Source organism: Equus quagga, chromosome 9, assembly GCF_021613505.1.
Source record: "Equus quagga isolate Etosha38 chromosome 9, UCLA_HA_Equagga_1.0, whole genome shotgun sequence".
Classification (NCBI taxonomy): Eukaryota; Metazoa; Chordata; class Mammalia; order Perissodactyla; family Equidae; genus Equus; species Equus quagga.
Genome location: NC_060275.1, coordinates 91,865,307 through 91,884,321, shown reverse-complemented (window position 1 = coordinate 91,884,321; position 19,015 = coordinate 91,865,307). Strand labels below are relative to the sequence as shown.

Here is a 19,015-nt window from a genome sequence, read left to right as displayed (position 1 = left end):
GCTGATGAGAATTCTGAAGCTACCTCACAGTCAAGTAGAAAAAATTAACATACTCAGAAATGCCCACCAAGTGTAAAATAATGGGGGGAGCCACACATGCCTCATGTTTGTGATCACTGCAGGCACTATTATTTTCCTTACTTTTTATGATGAGGGCTATTGTCTTATAAGAGCACATATTTCATCTTAAAGCCATGGATCCCGTTATATCTATGCCCAAGTATATTGAAAACTAATATTAGTTAGAGAACCTGAGCTTCAAGCTGAAGGGGAAATTTTTCTGGGTTTTTCAGGAGAAATTTCTCTGGGTTTTTCAGGAGAAAAATTCTTCAAGATCAGAGTGGCTTCCTGTTTTTTGTGATTTATTTCTATACAAGTAACTAGAAAAGTCAGTCCTGGGGCCACTGATTTAAGTGATGAAAGAATCCAATTGGTAGTTGATATAAACAACCAAGTTGTCATTATACCACAACAAAAACAATGTAGTGAAAATATAGTACAATACAAAAGGTAGAAGTATTATGAGAATATAAGTAACAAGTATTATGCTCCTTTGAGAAAGATAGACTTTTTGAAACTTAAAGTTTTACTGCATTTTAATTAAATAGGTTTCCTAAAAGTCTAAAACTAAGGAAATAATTTTGTTGAAGGATAGAGGAAGGATTGAGAGGTAACTTTGAAAGTTGGGCCACACAGATTTGCATAGCCATAGCACAAATATAAGATGATTGGATTGCTGGGGAAGAAGAAGGGAAGATATAAGAAGCTAGAGAAAGATATGGGTGAAATTTGGAAAGGGAGGGTAGAAAACACCCAAGTCATATTTTACATACCTCTCTATTGAGCTCCTCCCCTACTTCTTCCAAGGTAATGAGAGAAATAGAGAACGAACCAGCTAGTCATAATGTATTGAGGTCCTCTTAGCCTTATTGCAACACAATGTATCATAGAAATTGGGGGGGTTTCCTAATTTGCCATCTCATTTTTATCCGGATTGTCTAAAATTTAATGAATATGAAAGAAAAATCTCCAAGGCCTGTAAAAATGACCACCAATACAGTATATTGTATGTACTTGCTAACAACTAAGATTTTTCAAGCGTTTTCTACTCATAGGATTGAGTGCTTGAAATGGATTTCTTTATGAAATTAATTAAAATCCAGAAAGACTAAGGTCATACTTGAAATCATAGAATACTACTTTATGAACAAGATTTCTTGTTAGTTGTCATTCCTCATATTTGGTAGATATTTTAGTACTTGTTGAAAAAACATTTAGTGAATGCTATATGTAAATGACCTGTTTCTCTGACACACAGATACCAACTTATATTAGTATATGAGGCAGCCCCTCACTAAGAGAATGTACCAGGGCATCCTCTAATCAAAAAGGGGGAAAATCTTACCTCTTCCTTATATAGTTCATAGTCAAATGTATGCCTGTTTTTGAAGAAAATCATTGAAGATTCAAATACATCCATTTATATTTGTCCTTTTTTATAAACTGTCTTGCTGTGCCAAGCCTGTGACCACAAAGAAGAGGAAACAAAATTGTCTTTCTCTGCCATGCTGTCAGTAGATTGGACAGAAGGTTTCAAAACCAGAAACCGCATTTGATTCTTGAATAGGAATAGCTAGGGCCAAATGTAAGAGTAAGATTAGCCAGGGTATAGACATTGACTACCCACACATAAGGGCACCAGCACAAGCATAGATAGAGTACGTGAGCCAAAGGTTGACATCCTTAAATCTAAGCCAGATAGGGAACCAAGTATGAGTTTTATCTTAAGTATTTGGGTATTGATCATAGTTAGGAATTCAGAGTAGAAGCCAGTCGCAAGAAAGCAAGGGAGTCAAATTTAGATTAACAGACTAGAAAGTATTTCATTGTCAGCAACAAGTAGTCACTACCACAACCAGTGTATGATCCCAAGATGTAGGACACATCAGTCTTCTATCCTGGTCTTAACTTGGTGGTGCTACACCCTAGAGCAGGTATGGTAAATATTTGTCACTTGTACTGCCCTCCAGCTCTCACTGGACAGACATTTCTAATTAGTCTTTCTGGCTCAAATATGATGCGTTGTCTCAGGGTTCACTAAGAATTATTCTCAACATAGTGCTCTAGGCAGCTATTTCCAGTTGATCAGAGTTGATGTGTCAGATGAAATCTGTTTGCCACTTCTGCCTAGAGGCTCCTGTTGGTACTGGTGATTTTAGCAGAATGCTTAGACCTCTGGAAGGATGAGGAAAGGATTGAAGGTAACATACATAAATATGCTTATGTAGCATACATAAGCTTAAAAGCTTTTCTCCTTGGGTTTAAGCAATCGTATTGTTGGAAAACTGAATTCAGTATATGAGTATTTACAGCCATTTAGGTTTATTCTGTCTCTGTAGGGTTGTGATGTTAGGTTATCAGAGTCTGTTAAATTTATAGCTAGGGTGTGGGCTTAACTTGCCTGTTAATTGATGGTATATATGGTTCCCCATATTCTGTAACACTTCTCAAAAGGTTACTTTTCCTTCAAACCCCACACCCCATCAATAATCCAAATGTTTTAAGGCGTTTCTGTTTTTCATCCGAATCCTAGGTGAAGATTGTTTTACATGCCTTAATTAATCCTTAAGTTTAGATACTATCCTTACTGACTCACTGGATACCTTTCTTTGAAATAAGCACTGTGGTTTAATTTCCAGAACCTTCCTATCTATATTTGTTAGCAAACCAAGTTCATGTAAAAATCTTTGCATCTAGATAGTTAATGCTAAAATAAGTGATACCATTTCTATACTGTAATTTATATTTCTGGTTAAACAGAATGACTCAGAATATCCAAGACCCACACAATCAACATTTTTTTCTCCCATGTGGTTCATTTTTGTAAAGTACAAGTTTTTATAGTCTTGTAAATGAGGTAAATTATTTGTCATGGGGATTTGCTTCTAGCCTCTAGGAAACGACATAAAAAAGATGATGATAAAGCTTGGGAATATGAAGAGCGTGACAGAAGAAGCTCTGGGGATCATAGGAGAAGTGGCCACTCTCATGAAGGAAGAAGGAGTTCGGGTGGTGGTCGTTATCGAAACCGAAGTCCATCAGATTCTGACATGGAAGATTATTCTCCTCCTCCCAGCCTTAGTGAGGGTAATTCATCAGTGTCAACGGATTTCTTACATAAGCCAATTTAAATTTAGGGCTTTAACTTTGAAGAATATTTGATACCCTTCTATGAGTTAATTAACAATTCCTAATTGTTTAATAAAGACAAAAGTATGTATTTAGTTTGACTTGGCAGTGATTATTGTTTAAGTATTTAATGTTCAGGAAGAAACTAGAAACAAAAGTACAAATATTTAAAGTTCTCATTCCTGCATTTCAGTATATCCTTTTCATTTTAGTTGCTAGAAAAATGAAGAAAAAAGAAAAACAGAAGAAGAGGAAAGCTTATGAACCAAAACTAACACCTGAAGGTAACGCTTTAGTTTATTTGTCTTTATTCATAGTCTTCAACTTCAGTTTTCTACTTGGAATGTGGACGTAATGTTTTTCTTTTTCTCTGTTGCAGAAATGATGGATTCTTCAACTTTTAAGAGATTCACAGCCTCAATAGAGAATATTTTGGATAATTTAGAAGACATGGATTTTACTGCATTTGGTAAAATCATTTTAACATATATTTACTTATCTATAAATATAAAATCAATTTAAAATATATTTACATATTTACCTGTGTCTGGCTTTTTGCCGTTTACTCTAGTGAATACAGAGGCATGGTCTGTGGTCTTGAGAAACTTGAAATCTAGTTGTGGAGTCAAGTCTAGTCTATGAAATCAAGAAACTGAAAACTTTAGTATAAAAATCAAGTATTAAATTAGTTAAGTATTGATGATGTCTTAAGAATCCTGAGAGTGCAGCTACCACAGTAGGTTAGAGTAATTAAGGAAGTCTTTATGCAGATGAGACTTGAGTAGGCCCTAAATAAGGAGAGTACTAATATGAACAAAGATGCGGAAATAGGAATCCATCCATCTGTTCATTTATTCTAATAGCCAATATTTATCGAATACTTAGTGTTTGTCAGTAGTATGTTAAGTACTAGAGATGCAAAGATAAATACCTCAGCCCCTGGCCTTAAGTAATACAGTATCTGATATGGGAAACAAAATAGTAAACCAATTAGAATACAATAAGATTAATGTTATATTCATATACTAATTCTACAATAATATGTAAAGATCATTTCTATAAATATAAAACTGTTAGGTTTATAAAAACACTGCTTATGGAGCCAGCCCAGTGGTGTAGTGGTTAAGTTTGCACGCTCTGCTTTGGCGGCCCAGGGTTCGCCGGTTCAAACCCTATCAAGCCATGCTATAGCGGCATCCCATATACAAAGTGGAGGAAGACTGGCACGCTTGTTAGCTCAGGGACAATATTCCTCACCAAAAAAAACCCCAAAAAACAAAAAGCAGAAATGCCATTTACAGTATTTAGAGCTACTCTCAGCAATTTTATGCCTTCATAAAAGTTTGTACCTCCAGCTGGTACAAACACTAATGCCTAATTTATACAAAAGCCATATGGCAAACAATAATTCTGATATGAGTTCATCTGTTTGAAAATGCGTTAAAATGTATATTAGCCTTTATTTTAAAAGTATTTGCTTTGTGACTTTGGTACTTACTTGCCTAAGTATCATTAATGTGTTTCCCCATTATTTGGAGTATCAGTTTCATCATTTCCAAAACTTTTCAATTCTGTGCTGAGAAACTGTCTTTCACATCATTTAAGATCCCAACAGGAAGACAGATGGTTTTCTCAAATTAGGATAATTTGAGGAGTTGTTTACAAATAAACTCATTACAAAGGTGGGAGCAGAATACTGCCAGAAACCAGGGTTAACAGCCGTGGAACTGTTACCATCCCTACATCCAAAGGAACAAGAGTAAAGTCACCAAAACTCACTCAGTAGGAAAAGGAAAAAGTTGTAGAGTAGGCTGCCTTGAAAAAAGCAGTGACCTTTTGGTCAGAGGACATAGGCAGCCTGAGGAGACCTTGCAAGAAAGGAGTCAGGGATATAAATACCCTGACTCCACTCTTCTTCTCTTTGATCTACAGACAGAGCACCCTACTGTCTGAACCCAACCAGAAGCCAGAGGGCATGGGAGACTGTTGACATAGTCTATACACATCCAAAGTAGTAAAGATAAGATAGCTATCTCCTTCTTCCCACTTTAGTCAGAGCTCTAATTTTAATCCCTGTCATCTTTCTTTCAGGGTTTGCTTGATGTTTACAGAGGCCTTTTACGTTGTTACTTGTTTAGTTTGTTTACATCTGTTTGTGTGTTCAGAGATTTTATTAAAAAGTTAAGCTTACTACTTTAAGCTCTTTCTTTTACCTAAACTGTGTGTTTGGTTGGTTTGGTTTTTCAGGTGATGATGATGAAATTCCTCAGGAGCTGCTCTTAGGAAAACATCAGCTTAATGAACTTGGCAGTGAATCTGCTAAAATTAAAGCAATGGGTATAATGGATAAGGTATCTCACTAAAGTAAAATTTATAAATTTACTTAATATCTAATGTTTGAAATTGAAGTTTTCAAGGTAAATTACAAAATTTACATAAAGTAAATAGTAAGGAAAAAATTCATGGCTGCCTTCTGAGAGTCTAACTGAATTATTTCTTAAAAATAATGAATCAAAGAAATATTCTACAAATTATTCCAAAGAAAATCATATTATTGCATTGGAAGGCATGGGCCTGGATTTTTTCACTTTTTAAAATTTTTTCATTGTCTCAAATATTTAGATTATTTAAATGCAGAAACACACACTAAATTTTTCTTTGATATTTTCTTTAGTCATTTACAGTGATGAAAGAGTAAATCTATGATTTCGACACATTAATTGTTAATAAGTATGTAGCCTCATTGCTATAGGCTTCATAATTGCTGTGAATTGTCTCTCCTATGGGCTGTCTGTTGCTAAGTAGTCTCATTGCACTAATGGACTAACAGAATATTTTTTCATTGATAACTTCAAACAGTAGTGACAGCATCAAGGAGTGACTTCCCATAATCTTTATGAGCCACCATTCACCCTCTAAACTACTGCTTGATTATTATGCAAATACAATTTCAAGACAATCCTCTCTCCTCCTCTTCTAACCAGGCTCTGTCTTATACAGAATTCTCTACTCTGTCTTAAGTTTCCTAGTCTATAATGTAGAGATAATGATTTGTTCTTCAAGAATAGCAAAAGAATTAAGAAAAGATTGTTTGCCTATAGAGTTTATTCTAGACAATTTACATTTATTTACTTAGTTTTTTCAATTGATAATTTTAAAGTAGACTGGAAATGTTTAGGTCTTTTTACAAAGTTATAATCAACTATTTTTTATTCGTTTATACATTGCCTTTATTCAAAACAGTAAATGTGCCATGAATTTAATTTTTTTATTGAGATATATCTGATGTATAACATTATACTAGTTTTACATGTACAGCATGATTCAATATTTGTATATATTGCGAAATGATCATAACAATAAATCTAGTTAACATCCACCATTACACATAATTACAAATTTTTTTTTCTTGTGATGAGAACTTTTAAGTTCTACTCTCTTAATCACCATGCTGTACATTACACCCACAGAACTTAATTGTCTTATAACTGGAAATCTGTACCTTTTGACCACCTTCACCCATTTTGCTCAGCCCCACCCCTTACCTCTGGCAACCACCAATCTATTCTCTGTATCTATGAGTTCTGTTCTTTGTTTGTTGTTGTTTTTTAGATTCCACATGTAAGTGAGAATCTACAGCATTTGTCTTTCTTGGTCTGACTTATTTCTCCTTAGCATAATGCTCTCAAGTTTCATATCCATGTTGTAAATGGCAAGATTTCCTTCTTTTTTATGGCTGAATAATATTCCATTGTGTGTATATACACCTCATTTTCTTTATTTCATCGAACGATGAACACTTTGATTGCTTCCATGTCTTGGGTACTGTAAATAATGCTGCAGGGAAATTGGAGGAGGATATATCTTTGTGAGTTTTTGAGTTTTGAGGTTTTTTCATTTCCTTCAGATATATACACAGAAGTAGAATTGCTGGATTATATGATAGTTCTATTATAAATTTTCTGGGGAACTTCCATACTGTTTTCCATAGTGGCTGTACCAATTTACTTTCCTAATAGTGTACAAGGATTCCCATGAGTTTGATTTTTAAAGCCAGACAAACATACCACATAGTTAACCAAGAATTAATGTGCTGTTAGTTCACATTAATATTACTGTGTGCAATAAGGAATATATTGATTTATTTTGTATATAGGACTATGGCATCAGTCTTTTGAGGTGTCTGTGCAGTCTTAGGTTATATTGCATAAGTTCCATAATTACATGTAGCTGATATTTCTATTTCAAAAAGTGAGTTTGCTGAGTATTTTCAAAGCATGAACGATTTACCAAAAGTCTCAGTAGTTTAATCTGTTATGAAATTATCTAAAGCAATATTTGGGGGAACTTGTTTTTATACTCCAACATGAATAATCAAAATGTACTTAATGTCAGTTACTCTGTTGTAACCATTTGACTCTTCTGGCTGATTTGGTTGAGGGTCCTAGCTGCATGCTGCATTCACTCAAGAGAATATGAGTAACAGCTGCCACCTGGCAGAACCTCTAATCCGACACTAATTTTTTGAATAGAGAAAGCGTCCTTTGTAAGAAATGAAATAGGAGATATTTTTTAAAAAATAAGCAAGATTTCTACTAAAATAAAGCGTTATTATTTCACTTTTGTAACATCATTCACAATTATGTAACATTATTCAACATTATGCTTCTGTTATTCAAAATGCTACCTCGGATTTTAAGACACCTGCTGAATGACATTGTAATATGGAAGCCATGTTATAATTAAATCAACAGGTGAAATCTTTAGTGCGAGTGTGTGTTCATATGTATGTTCAGTGTCACTGCCACAAGAGCAAAGGGCCAGGCATCAGAACAAATTCTGTCTTGACTAGCTATATGGTAATAATTGAGTTAGTAACGTGCATATGTGCCCATTCTGTGTTTGCTCTTCTGTCTTTCAGAATCAAGTGATTAGTTCTCTCCATAATTCAGATTTGGGTAGAGAATCTAAGTGGGAAACTTTTCTTTTCCCACTCTTCAAAAGGGTGGTAATATTATATATTCCATAGCCCAAAGAAGATAATTGTACAGAATGTTTCTTGAATAATTTATCACTTTTACCAATGATTGAAAGAAGAATTTATGTTGCTATTTTAGCTTTCCACTGACAAAACTGTGAAAGTCCTAAATATCTTGGAGAAGAACATTCAAGATGGGTCAAAGCTTTCTACTTTGTTAAATCATGTAAGTTTAAGATCCATATTGTTAATTTTACCCTTACTATTGTTAAGATATAAATTTTTTCATAAGGAACTTTGATTTATAGAGAAAATTCCAAATTTCATTAATTTGAGCTTGTTACCACCATTTACTAGTTACATTCATTAGCATTGCTGCTAGAATTGCACTTTTAGTAATTCAAAGTTAATGTTACACATTGCTAATTCCCAGCTTTGACAAAAAGTAAGAATATTGAGAACGTACATTTTTTTCAATTTAAAGGACTGTTCTTTAATCTCACAGTATGCTCTTCCTTGTGTAAGTGTATGAATATATTTAAAATGTCCTTTCATTTATGAAATGAGAGTAGGTAGTAATTCTTTTTCTCAGCCTTCCCTAGAGAAATACTTTGAAACCTTATGCTGATTTTCTAAAGTATCCTAAAACATTAATCTTTATATACCATTTTTATGCCTAGCTCAAATGTTGTTGAGAGGATTAAATAAATTTGTGTAAAGTGCTTAACAGTGTTTGGCATGTTGTAAGTTCTCAATAAATGTTAACTGCAGCTGTTACTACATTTTAGTATGTTTGTATCAAAAGCAGTAGCAACATGATATAATGGTTTATGAACTGATAAAGGTAAATTGCCTAGACTGGTAGCAGACTTTCAAAATCATACGTGCATTCGAATTGATCTTGATATCTCTATAATTAATGAATACCAACTCTAATGCTTATAGGCATTTAATATAAAAGATAAAAATTTAGGAAGGTTTTGAGCTAATGAATTCTCTTTATTCTTAAAAGCTGATTACAAAACTAATGTTTATTGTAGAAAATTTCCAAAACACAAAAAGGGTCGTATTCTCATCCAACAATAACCACTGTTAACACTTTTGATATGTATACTCCCATTCTTATATGTACATACATACTATATATATTTAATACATGCACTGGATTTTATTTCATGAGGGAAATGTTCTTGATGTTTTCAGTAGCCACAGGATTGCTAAGTGATCTACATGGAATAAAAAATGTAGAAAAGTAATCTCAGATGGTATTTCTGTGACTTATTAATATATATTTTTCCAATGCCCTCTTTAAATTAGTTTTTGAATCAGAAACAGAGGGCTTAGAGAAACCTAATGGAAATCTACTGCATCTTTAGTCTACAGGTTTTATTTAAAATACTTTGACAAAAAACTGATAAATATTATCAGGAATCTAGAATTGTAGAGAGCTGGCTGACTCAGTCTTACTGAAATTATTTTCATTCCTGAAAACCTCAGCACTACTTAATATGTTGCAGATAGCTTTAACCTTTGACCTGAATGACTCTTCCAAACAGCAATTTTAATATCAGAGAAAAGCTGCTTTATCTTACTTTTTTAAGTAGGTATGTAAGCAGTAAAATGGAAGAAAGCTAAAGAGTTAGGAAAAAGGCAATTGAGTTTTTAGGCATTAGTAATTGGAAAGCCCCTCTCTGCTTTGCATATATTATGCTTTTATTTGTTCTTTTTCCCGATGTATAAGCTTTGAATAGCAAGCATAGGAAAGTATTCCTAGAATATAAAGTTGATACATCATAACTAAGGATGTAATAGAAGGATTTTCACTTTCAGTGTAAAATTAAAAGCACTTCTCCCCAATTGTAATGCATTTTGCTGATGTGTAAATTAAAATACAGTCTTCTGTCAGTTGTTGAGTTATCCATTTTTAGAAAATAAATTATATTTTCAATAGTCTGCATAATCACCGCTTTTTAATCTTAGTTTCAAAAATACAGTATTATTGAAAAACAGGTATTAGGAATGCTTGAGTCAATAACATTTTACTATTTTTAAATAGGGCTCTACCTTTTGTTGTTGTTAATTTTTGCTTTCTTCTCACAACAGCCAGCAGAACTTATAAAGTTTTTTGACTATCATAATATTTATACCCTAAGCACAAAATTATTTATGTGCAATTATAGTCTTTAGCTAAAATCTTGGATTTGGGTAAAGTACACAGAAGATACAAGTAACTATAACTTTGTCATTAGAGTGTCATCTAGTGGTGAAATTAGGAGATTGAGTATGTTATGTTTGAAAACTTTGAAACAAAAATCTTACTTAAAGTAGTGTCAGAATTTGTACTTCATTTCTAATATTCTTTGAAGAATGTGCACACATCAAAGCTCTTACCATGTTTTCCACCAGTGAAAATCAAATATAGTTTTTTTATATTTTAACCTGAAAATGTGTTTATTTTCATTTTGTTAATGATATGCTATTTTATAGAATAACGACACTGAAGAAGAAGAAAGGTTATGGAGAGACCTTATTATGGAGAGAGTTACAAAATCAGCAGATGCCTGTCTTACAACTATCAACATTATGACATCCCCTAACATGCCAAAAGCTGTATATATTGAGGATGTAATTGAAAGAGTTATACAGTACACTAAATTTCATTTGCAGAATACACTTTATCCTCAGTATGATCCTGTTTACAGATTAGATCCTCATGGAGGTTAGTTTGCCCCTTTATATTGATAGTTTTTGAGTATGTCAAAATTACCTGTCATAATTTTAGCATATTGGAAGGGTCAGAATGCAGTGACTTAAAATGGCACCAAAATTATTAGAGTATATAAATTGTAATAAACACGGGCTTTGATTTGACTAGAATATAGAACTTTTAGTTAATTTAGTACTTGTTCAATTATAATTTCTTTAGCAACTATTTACATATAGTAGAAGTGATTTCTACTGGTCACAGAAAGTCCCAGATAATATTAGCTTCTGGTTCCATTGATCACTTGCTGCTAATTTTACCCAAAATATTAGTTATCTACAAAATGGTTTGATTTAAGATGTATATTCTTTCTCTTATTTATAACCTTTATAAATTAGCAAAGAAAATGGTTAATGTGTACACTTGAAGAGAGGAAGATAAACTTAGTTCATGAATAATCTACATTTAATTATTGTTTGATAATTGCAAGTTAAAGAGAAATATAATCTTACAATATTGGTCCAATGGAAAAAAAATAGAAATAAAGGTAAAGTAATATTTTAGATGTAAGAAATGAATAGGCACTGAAATGTCATAGATTATCTGTTATAAGAAAGTTTATTTTTCTAACTAAATGTCCCTAGAGAATAATTTTCTCTTTTAATAAACACCCAGCTTTATTTGCCAGGTTGTATTTTCATGTAGCAAAAAAAAAAATATATGCTCTCTTAATTCAGAAAACAGTTTTATTGCATTTATTAAAGATTACTAAAAGTTGATATATTCCTTGTTTTATTTTTTTCATTTTAGGAGGCTTATTAAGTTCAAAGGCAAAACGGGCTAAATGTTCTACCCATAAGCAGAGAGTAATAGTAATGCTTTATAATAAAGTTTGTGACATTGTTAGCAGCTTATCAGAATTGCTAGAGATACAGCTTCTTACAGACACAACAATTCTTCAGGTAAGTGTTTTTGAAGCATTTTGTATATTTCTGGACCACTTTAAAAATGGAGGGTCTATTTGAGTTCAGTGTAATCTTGCTCACTCGATAATAATACCAGCCCTCTGTTAATTTTTTCCATTCAGAGTATGTTATATCTAAATTGAAGAAATAAAAGTTCAGGGAAGTTTTGAAAAGAAACGTTTTGGGCAGAAGACAGGTACATGTAGAATAAATTCTAAACTCTAAATTCTCTGAAAGAAATTGTTTCATTTAAAATATGTCAGGATATTTTCATCCAGAACAGCAAAATGTTTTTAGTTTCTTTATATTCCTATGACATTTGTCACTCCAAAAGGTGAAGATTAGAAGAATGGCAGCTATGAAGGAAGCTGTGTGTTGATGTGTTTGAGGATGAAAGGGAATAGAAAAAGAACTAGATCTTGGTTGATGAGGGAAAAGAAGGTGCCCTCTCAGTGTTTTCCAGTAGATTTATGAATGCTTTGGAGTTTAGTAAGGTAGAATGTTGCTGAAATCAACTAGAGATGTATACAAGTTACTCTTTCTGTGTTTGTGCAGGTATCATCAATGGGAATAACACCCTTTTTTGTGGAAAATGTCAGTGAACTGCAATTGTGTGCCATTAAGTTAGTCACTGCAGTAAGTATAATCAGTTTGTGTTTTTAGGTATCCCTCTAGAAAAATAATATTGATATTCTTTAATCCACTTTTGCAAAAATTAATACAGATTCAGGTTTTCCATAGATTGATTTCAACATAAGGACTATTTTAGTGTGTCTTAGATTTTAAACCTTTTTTTTTTGAGGAAGATTAGCCCTGAGCTAACTACTGCTAGTCCTCCTCTTTTTGCTGAGGAAGGCTGGCCCTGAGCTATCATCCGTGCCCATCTTCCTCTACTTTATATATGGGATGCCTACCACCTACCACAGCATGGCTTGCCAAGTGGTGCCATGTCCGCATCCAGGATCCAAACTGGCGAACCCTGGGCCGCCAAGAAGTGGAATGTGTGAACTTAACCACTGCGCCACCAGGCTGGCCCCTAAACATTTCTAAATATTTCAGTTAATAATTCCTTAATATTTGCAATAAAATCAGAATTGTTTTAAAATCATTTAAATCTTATCTTACTTTCCATACCCAAGATATCATACTTCTAAATGAAACCAGTATACTCTGACTTCTACAAGACTGTTATGATGGATGGCAAACTTAAGCAGGTTATGGAAGTCATTGCCATTGAAGGTGTTGAAAACATTTTCATTCTAAATGTCAGATAATATTTTTTATTACATGATGCAGTATTTTTGTTTTGTTTTCAAATAATTATAACAAACTTAATTTGGAATCTTATACTTACTAAACAGGTATTCTCAAGATATGAAAAACATAGGCAGTTAATTTTGGAAGAAATTTTTACTTCACTTGCAAGATTACCAACCAGCAAGAGGAGTTTAAGGAACTTCAGGTAACTAATTATAGCAAAGGCCAAGTATAACCAAGAAGAACTCGATTATATTGTAGCCGACATATATTTATTCTTCATCATTTCTATCTGATTTTCATTTTAATGAGCAAATAAAACAGAGGCAATTCAGTCAGAATAGCATGAAGAATAGCTTAGATGTGTGAAATAGCAATGCACATCTCGGGGACTTAAAGAAGTTCAGTGATTCTCAGGTGTAAAGATCTGTGGCAAGGTTTTTCATTCTAAGTACTATTGACATTTTGGGCCAGATAATACTTTGTTGTGCGGGGCTGTCCTGTACATTGTCACATGCTCAGTAGCATTCCTAACTTCTACATACCAGATGCCAAGAGAAACTCCCTGCTTCCTATCATGACAAGCAAAATTTTCTCCAAATATTGGCAAATGTCCCCTGAGGGGCAAAATCATCCCTGGTTAAGAACCATTGATCTATGAGAAGAGCAATAGGAAATACAGCTTAAAAGAGTTAGAGCCAGTTCAAGGATTTTATAAGCCATACTAAAGAACTTAGACTTAATCCTTTATACAGTACAGAGTCATTAAATATTTTTAAAAGAGAGCTGAAAGATTATTCTAACAGCAGAATAGAGAATAACATGAAAATTAAATGCTTTTAAATCACTAAGCATAGAGTAACTAAAGAATGTTATCCACTCCTGTGGTCAGGATTATTGTGTTTGTTGTCATCATTAATCATCATCATTATCTTAACTATCATTATAATATTCTTGAATGATTAAATATGTTGACCTGGCATATAGGGTAATATTTAGATTGCTTTGAAGGCTATCTTCTGTAAAATAATTATTTTTGTCTTTATTTTTTGGACTAATTGTGTATTGATAAATATCTATTGTCTGTTAAACCTGAAGAAAAACTATCAGCATATAAAAGAATTTTTACACTTTTAGAGTGTCTTTACAATAATAATTCAGAATTTGTTTTTCCGTATTCTGTGCCATTGACCTCATACTTTAGCTGACCGTGCGGCAGATTTTAATAAGAAAATGAATACTAGAATGCATGGGCATTTGGAAATCTTGAAGACTTCTCGTTTTAAAAATGATTTCAAGAAATGTTGGATATTTTTTCATTATAAATTTTTTATCTGCAGTGCATATAAAGTATAGAAATTTTTATTAAATATTGCATTTTTCCTTTGGCTATTTAATTATCTAAGTATGCATAGGCATTTAGTTGGTATTTTTTCCTAATTTATTAAAAATAATTAGACTAAGGACACTATTATAAGCACTAAAGATAATGCTTAGAAATATTGGTAAAGAAAGCATGAAACTTTCAGATGATAGATGACATGTAAAATGAAATTTAATTATTTTCTTCACTAAAGGTTAAACAGTAGTGATATGGATGGAGAGCCTATGTATATTCAGATGGTTACAGCACTAGTTTTACAACTAATTCAATGTGTAGTACACTTACCATCCTCAGAGAAAGACTCTAATTCAGAAGAGGACTCAAATAAAAAAGTAAGTAATCTTTTATGAGTTTTATAACTTTGTACTTTTATAGAAAAAGCACTTATATTCTATACCATTCTTATAAAACTGGATTTCTTAGTTAGGGTTTCATGGCTAGGCTTTAGGTTCCTTGTAGAGCACTAGACTGGGTTTTATGGGAGCCTTTGAGTTCTGGTTCTGACTATTATATCTACCAATCATGAAACATACAAATCATTTTAATCTGAGTTTGTTTCTTCAGCTTGTAAAATGGGGATGATAATATTTGACAAGCCTACCATACCGAGTTGTAAGACTCAAATGAGATATTGAATGTGAAAGTGAATATTATAATTGTAATATGTAATATCTGTACTAATGCATAGCATGTAATAATGTGGAATTCATGCAGAAAATGAGTTTATGCCATCACTGTTGAATAACTCGTAACTAAGATTTGCTTTTGGTTTTGTAGCTTTTACCTATCAATGCTTATAACTTTTGCAAGTTCTGCAGTATTACCTCAAAAAACTTCAAAAGAAACAAATAATTTTATTTTTTTATTCTGTTATAGCCAGATATATGTGTCTGTAATACTAAACATATAATTAAGTAAAAAATGCATATCAAAAAAGCTGAGGTCCCTGTTGTTTCTTCCCCCTCTCCATTGTTCTCTCTCCAGTCTTCCCTTCCTTACCATTGATGACCAGTATCATGAGAATGTTTATCTCCTTACATTTATTTATCTGCATAAATTTGATATAGAATTGGTTTTTTTATTTACATAAATAATATAGTAACATATTTATAGCTAATTATTTTCACTCGACATTGCTTTTAATACTTATAACTAATACCTGATCTCTTTGACTTGCGTTAAACACATTATATAACTGCATCACAGTGTAAAGCAAGAGTTTCTCTAGATGTACTTAGAAGTAGAATATTAAATCATACTATACGTGCATTTTTTTTTTTTAAGATTTTATTTTTCCTTTTTCTCCCCAAAGCCCCCTAGTACATAGTTGCATACTTTTTAGTCGTGAGTCCTTCTAGTTGTGGCATGTGGGATGCCACCTCATCATGGCTTGATGAGTGGTGCCATGTCCGCACCCAGGATTCGAACCAGCGAAACCCTGGGCTGCCAAAGCAGCCGCTCAGCCCCGGAGCCGGCCCCTATACATGCATTTTTCACTTTACTGGATCTTGTCAGTTTGCTTAACAAAGTGGTATTCTAGTTTACATTCTAATTTTTTATTTTATCTAGTCTGATCAGTGTGAAATGATAGCGTATTTTATTTTGTATTTTTCTGCTGACTAGTAAGCTTTTTCATGTATCTATTTGCCTTTTGGGTTTCCACAACTTTGGATTGACTGTTTATGTCCTAGTCTTTAAATTTCTAGTGAAGGAGTTGAATTTTCTTTTGTATTATATTCCAGTGTTTGATAAACTTAGAGCTTATAAGCAACTATTGATATTTCATTTGTTAACCACATTTGTCACTCTTACATATTTTAATAAATTAAAATGAACTCAATATTTTTATTTAGTTTTTATAAAGTATTGAAATATGTTTAGTATGCTAATTGTAGCTTTTCTCTTTATATATAAGAATAGTTAGCATTTTAGTATTTAAGTGTATTACCCCTATTTAGCAATAACATGGCAATAGCGACTGAACTAACTTGTTTGTTGGTTATCTCTTATATCTGTATAAATTCATTTTTCTCAATCTAGGTTGATCAAGATGTTGTCATTACCAACTCTTATGAAACAGCCATGCGAACAGCCCAAAACTTCCTTTCCATCTTTCTTAAAAAGTAAGTAAAATTAACGTAATCTGACTTTCATTTTCCCCAGTATAGAGAAGAGTTCATTTATTTTAAGTAAAAGATTAATCCAATTTCCTGTTATAATTTGAACTTTGAATATGTGTCCCTGGCCCTTGATTTCCTGATCTTTAAAATGAGGCAATGGGAATATTAAAAATCTAAAATTTTGTAAACTTCCTTGTATGTTGGGCTCCAAAAGTAAGGTTTAGATTATAGATTGAAATTCTATAATTTTTCTTCAGTAAATTTTGAGGCATTCTAATTAAATAGGAAAGTTTGTAGAGAGAGGTTTACTTAGCCTTCATAAGAATTTATGGTAATCTCATAGAGGGAAAAACAGTCATCATTTTTAAATGTGTTATCGTTGCCAGAAAGTAATATTAATATTAGTCAATAAATGAATTCCCTATAATAGAGGAAAAGATGAAGTTTGAGAAGTATATTTGTTTTAAACCATGTTTCATTTAATGTGTTCTCTTAAAACTTCTTATAAGATACAGTGAAAACTTAACAAAATTTCAGTCATATTGGTGGGTATGTCACCTAAGTTAATGACCTTTTTATTATTTATCTTTGCACAGATGTGGTAGTAAGCAAGGTGAAGAAGATTACAGACCACTCTTTGAAAATTTTGTTCAGGACCTTCTTTCAACAGTCAATAAGCCTGAATGGCCAGCTGCTGAACTACTCCTTAGTTTGTTAGGGAGACTGTTGGTAAGAGTATAGCATTTAAAGATTATTAGATTACTAGAAGACAACATAATGAGGATGTACTCTGATTCACAGATGATGAATTCTTTAAAAATGTGTAAGGAAATACGACCATTGCATCTCTATTTCTGCATGTGCATAACTGTACACAATATCGTCCGTACCTTGTAGAAAACTTTGAAATGTTGTGACTTTTGGTGCTTTCATTTCATTACATAAGATAACAGTGCTTTAAAACTTTCTTTTTGGTTTGGAAGTATTATATTGTTAGTTAAAAGCATCTCAACACTGAGTCATAAGTTACTGTAATTAATCCATTTCAAAGCATGAAACTGATTACTGTGAACTTTGTCATTTTTAAGAGTATTTCTAAAAAGGTGACCTCATGTAATACAATAGGGAAATACGAACAAATATTACTGTGATTTCTCTTTTTATTTTTAAGCTGCATTTGGATTCTGCAATACAAATTGTAACAAAGCTTTTGGGGACCTTACTTTCTGTGAACTGGAAAGTATATTAATACTATTTTGAAATCAAGATAATTAATGTTTCATAGGCATCAGAATTCCAGCCTAAGAAATTCTTTTTCAGTAATATCCTATTTTTAACAAATAAACAATTTAGCCTACGTTTAAAGAGAGTGTATTCTTAGGGAGGTTTAATCTATAGTTTTTTTTTTTAATGAAACTGTTCAGTTTCCAGAAACTCAAAAGGCAATCACTTTATGGAACAATATCACAAGAAAAGAAAAAGTTTAAATTTCAAATGATACAACATAGATTTGGAATTCATATGATAAATTACTATTAAAGATGTACTGTTATAAATTGATTGAATTAAATCAAAATTACTTTGTTTTGATGTTTAGGTTCATCAATTCAGTAACAAATCAACAGAGATGGCTTTAAGAGTAGCGTCTCTTGATTACCTTGGAACTGTTGCTGCACGACTAAGGAAAGATGCTGTTACAAGCAAAATGGATCAAGGGTCTATAGAACGAATTTTAAAACAGGTACTGAGATAAAGGATTAAAATTATGGGGTAAATAATAGGTAAACACTTATCTTTAGGTATTCTTATATTACTGTTGCATTTCATTTTGTAGATTGAAAATAAGACTTATACTTCTAAAAGTCGGCTTTTCAAAAGCCCTACAGAGAAAGTACCTTAGGGTGAATTATAATGTCTAACAGGAACTTTTAAATGATTTGTATAAGTCCTTAGTTTACTTTCTTTTTGCAAACTATTGTTATGAATATATGATGCTGTTTTCTATTTGGTTTAATGTAATTTTTATTTAAATCTTTAGTTTCTTGAGATGATAATTTAGCATGCCCAAATTGTTTTGTATCTTTGAATGTTGTGTATCTTTTTATATTGGGGAAGGATGAGAAGGGCTTCTTTTCATTTTATTATATTAGAGAGTTTTCATGGGAAAAACTTATTTCTTCACTTATTCTTTTTTTTTTAAGTATGGTTGAGGTGATAGTAATACTAAAAGTTAACTTAAGAAAATTGGTACATAAATGATCCCTAATCCTACCATACACAACTGTTCTCATTTTCTTTCTATTCTTTTTTTATGTCCATAAGCATATCCATGCTGGCCATTAGAAATGCATCTAATTCTTTTTTTTTTTTTTTTTTACTACACTTTGTATTTTGAAATAATTTAAAGCTTACAGAAAG

At 32.3% G+C, this 19,015-nt stretch overlaps 1 protein-coding gene across 4 annotated transcripts in view; it reads left to right on the top strand.

Annotated features, from left to right (window-relative positions):
• Positions 1 to 19,015, top strand: part of NIPBL (NIPBL cohesin loading factor) — a 194,674-nt gene that overhangs the window by 131,488 nt on the left and 44,171 nt on the right. For 3 of the 4 annotated variants that reach the window (XM_046672360.1, XM_046672364.1, XM_046672363.1), the window contains 13 exons: positions 2,950 to 3,147; positions 3,402 to 3,473; positions 3,569 to 3,658; positions 5,437 to 5,540; positions 8,307 to 8,393; positions 10,655 to 10,886; positions 11,682 to 11,833; positions 12,392 to 12,472; positions 13,198 to 13,298; positions 14,671 to 14,809; positions 16,518 to 16,600; positions 17,194 to 17,326; positions 18,195 to 18,338. In XM_046672360.1, the coding sequence (XP_046528316.1) occupies positions 2,950 to 3,147; positions 3,402 to 3,473; positions 3,569 to 3,658; positions 5,437 to 5,540; positions 8,307 to 8,393; positions 10,655 to 10,886; positions 11,682 to 11,833; positions 12,392 to 12,472; positions 13,198 to 13,298; positions 14,671 to 14,809; positions 16,518 to 16,600; positions 17,194 to 17,326; positions 18,195 to 18,338 (1,616 nt within the window). The remainder of the gene's footprint in view (positions 1 to 2,949; positions 3,148 to 3,401; positions 3,474 to 3,568; positions 3,659 to 5,436; positions 5,541 to 8,306; positions 8,394 to 10,654; positions 10,887 to 11,681; positions 11,834 to 12,391; positions 12,473 to 13,197; positions 13,299 to 14,670; positions 14,810 to 16,517; positions 16,601 to 17,193; positions 17,327 to 18,194; positions 18,339 to 19,015) is intronic. The other variant, XM_046672361.1, reaches the window with a different exon arrangement.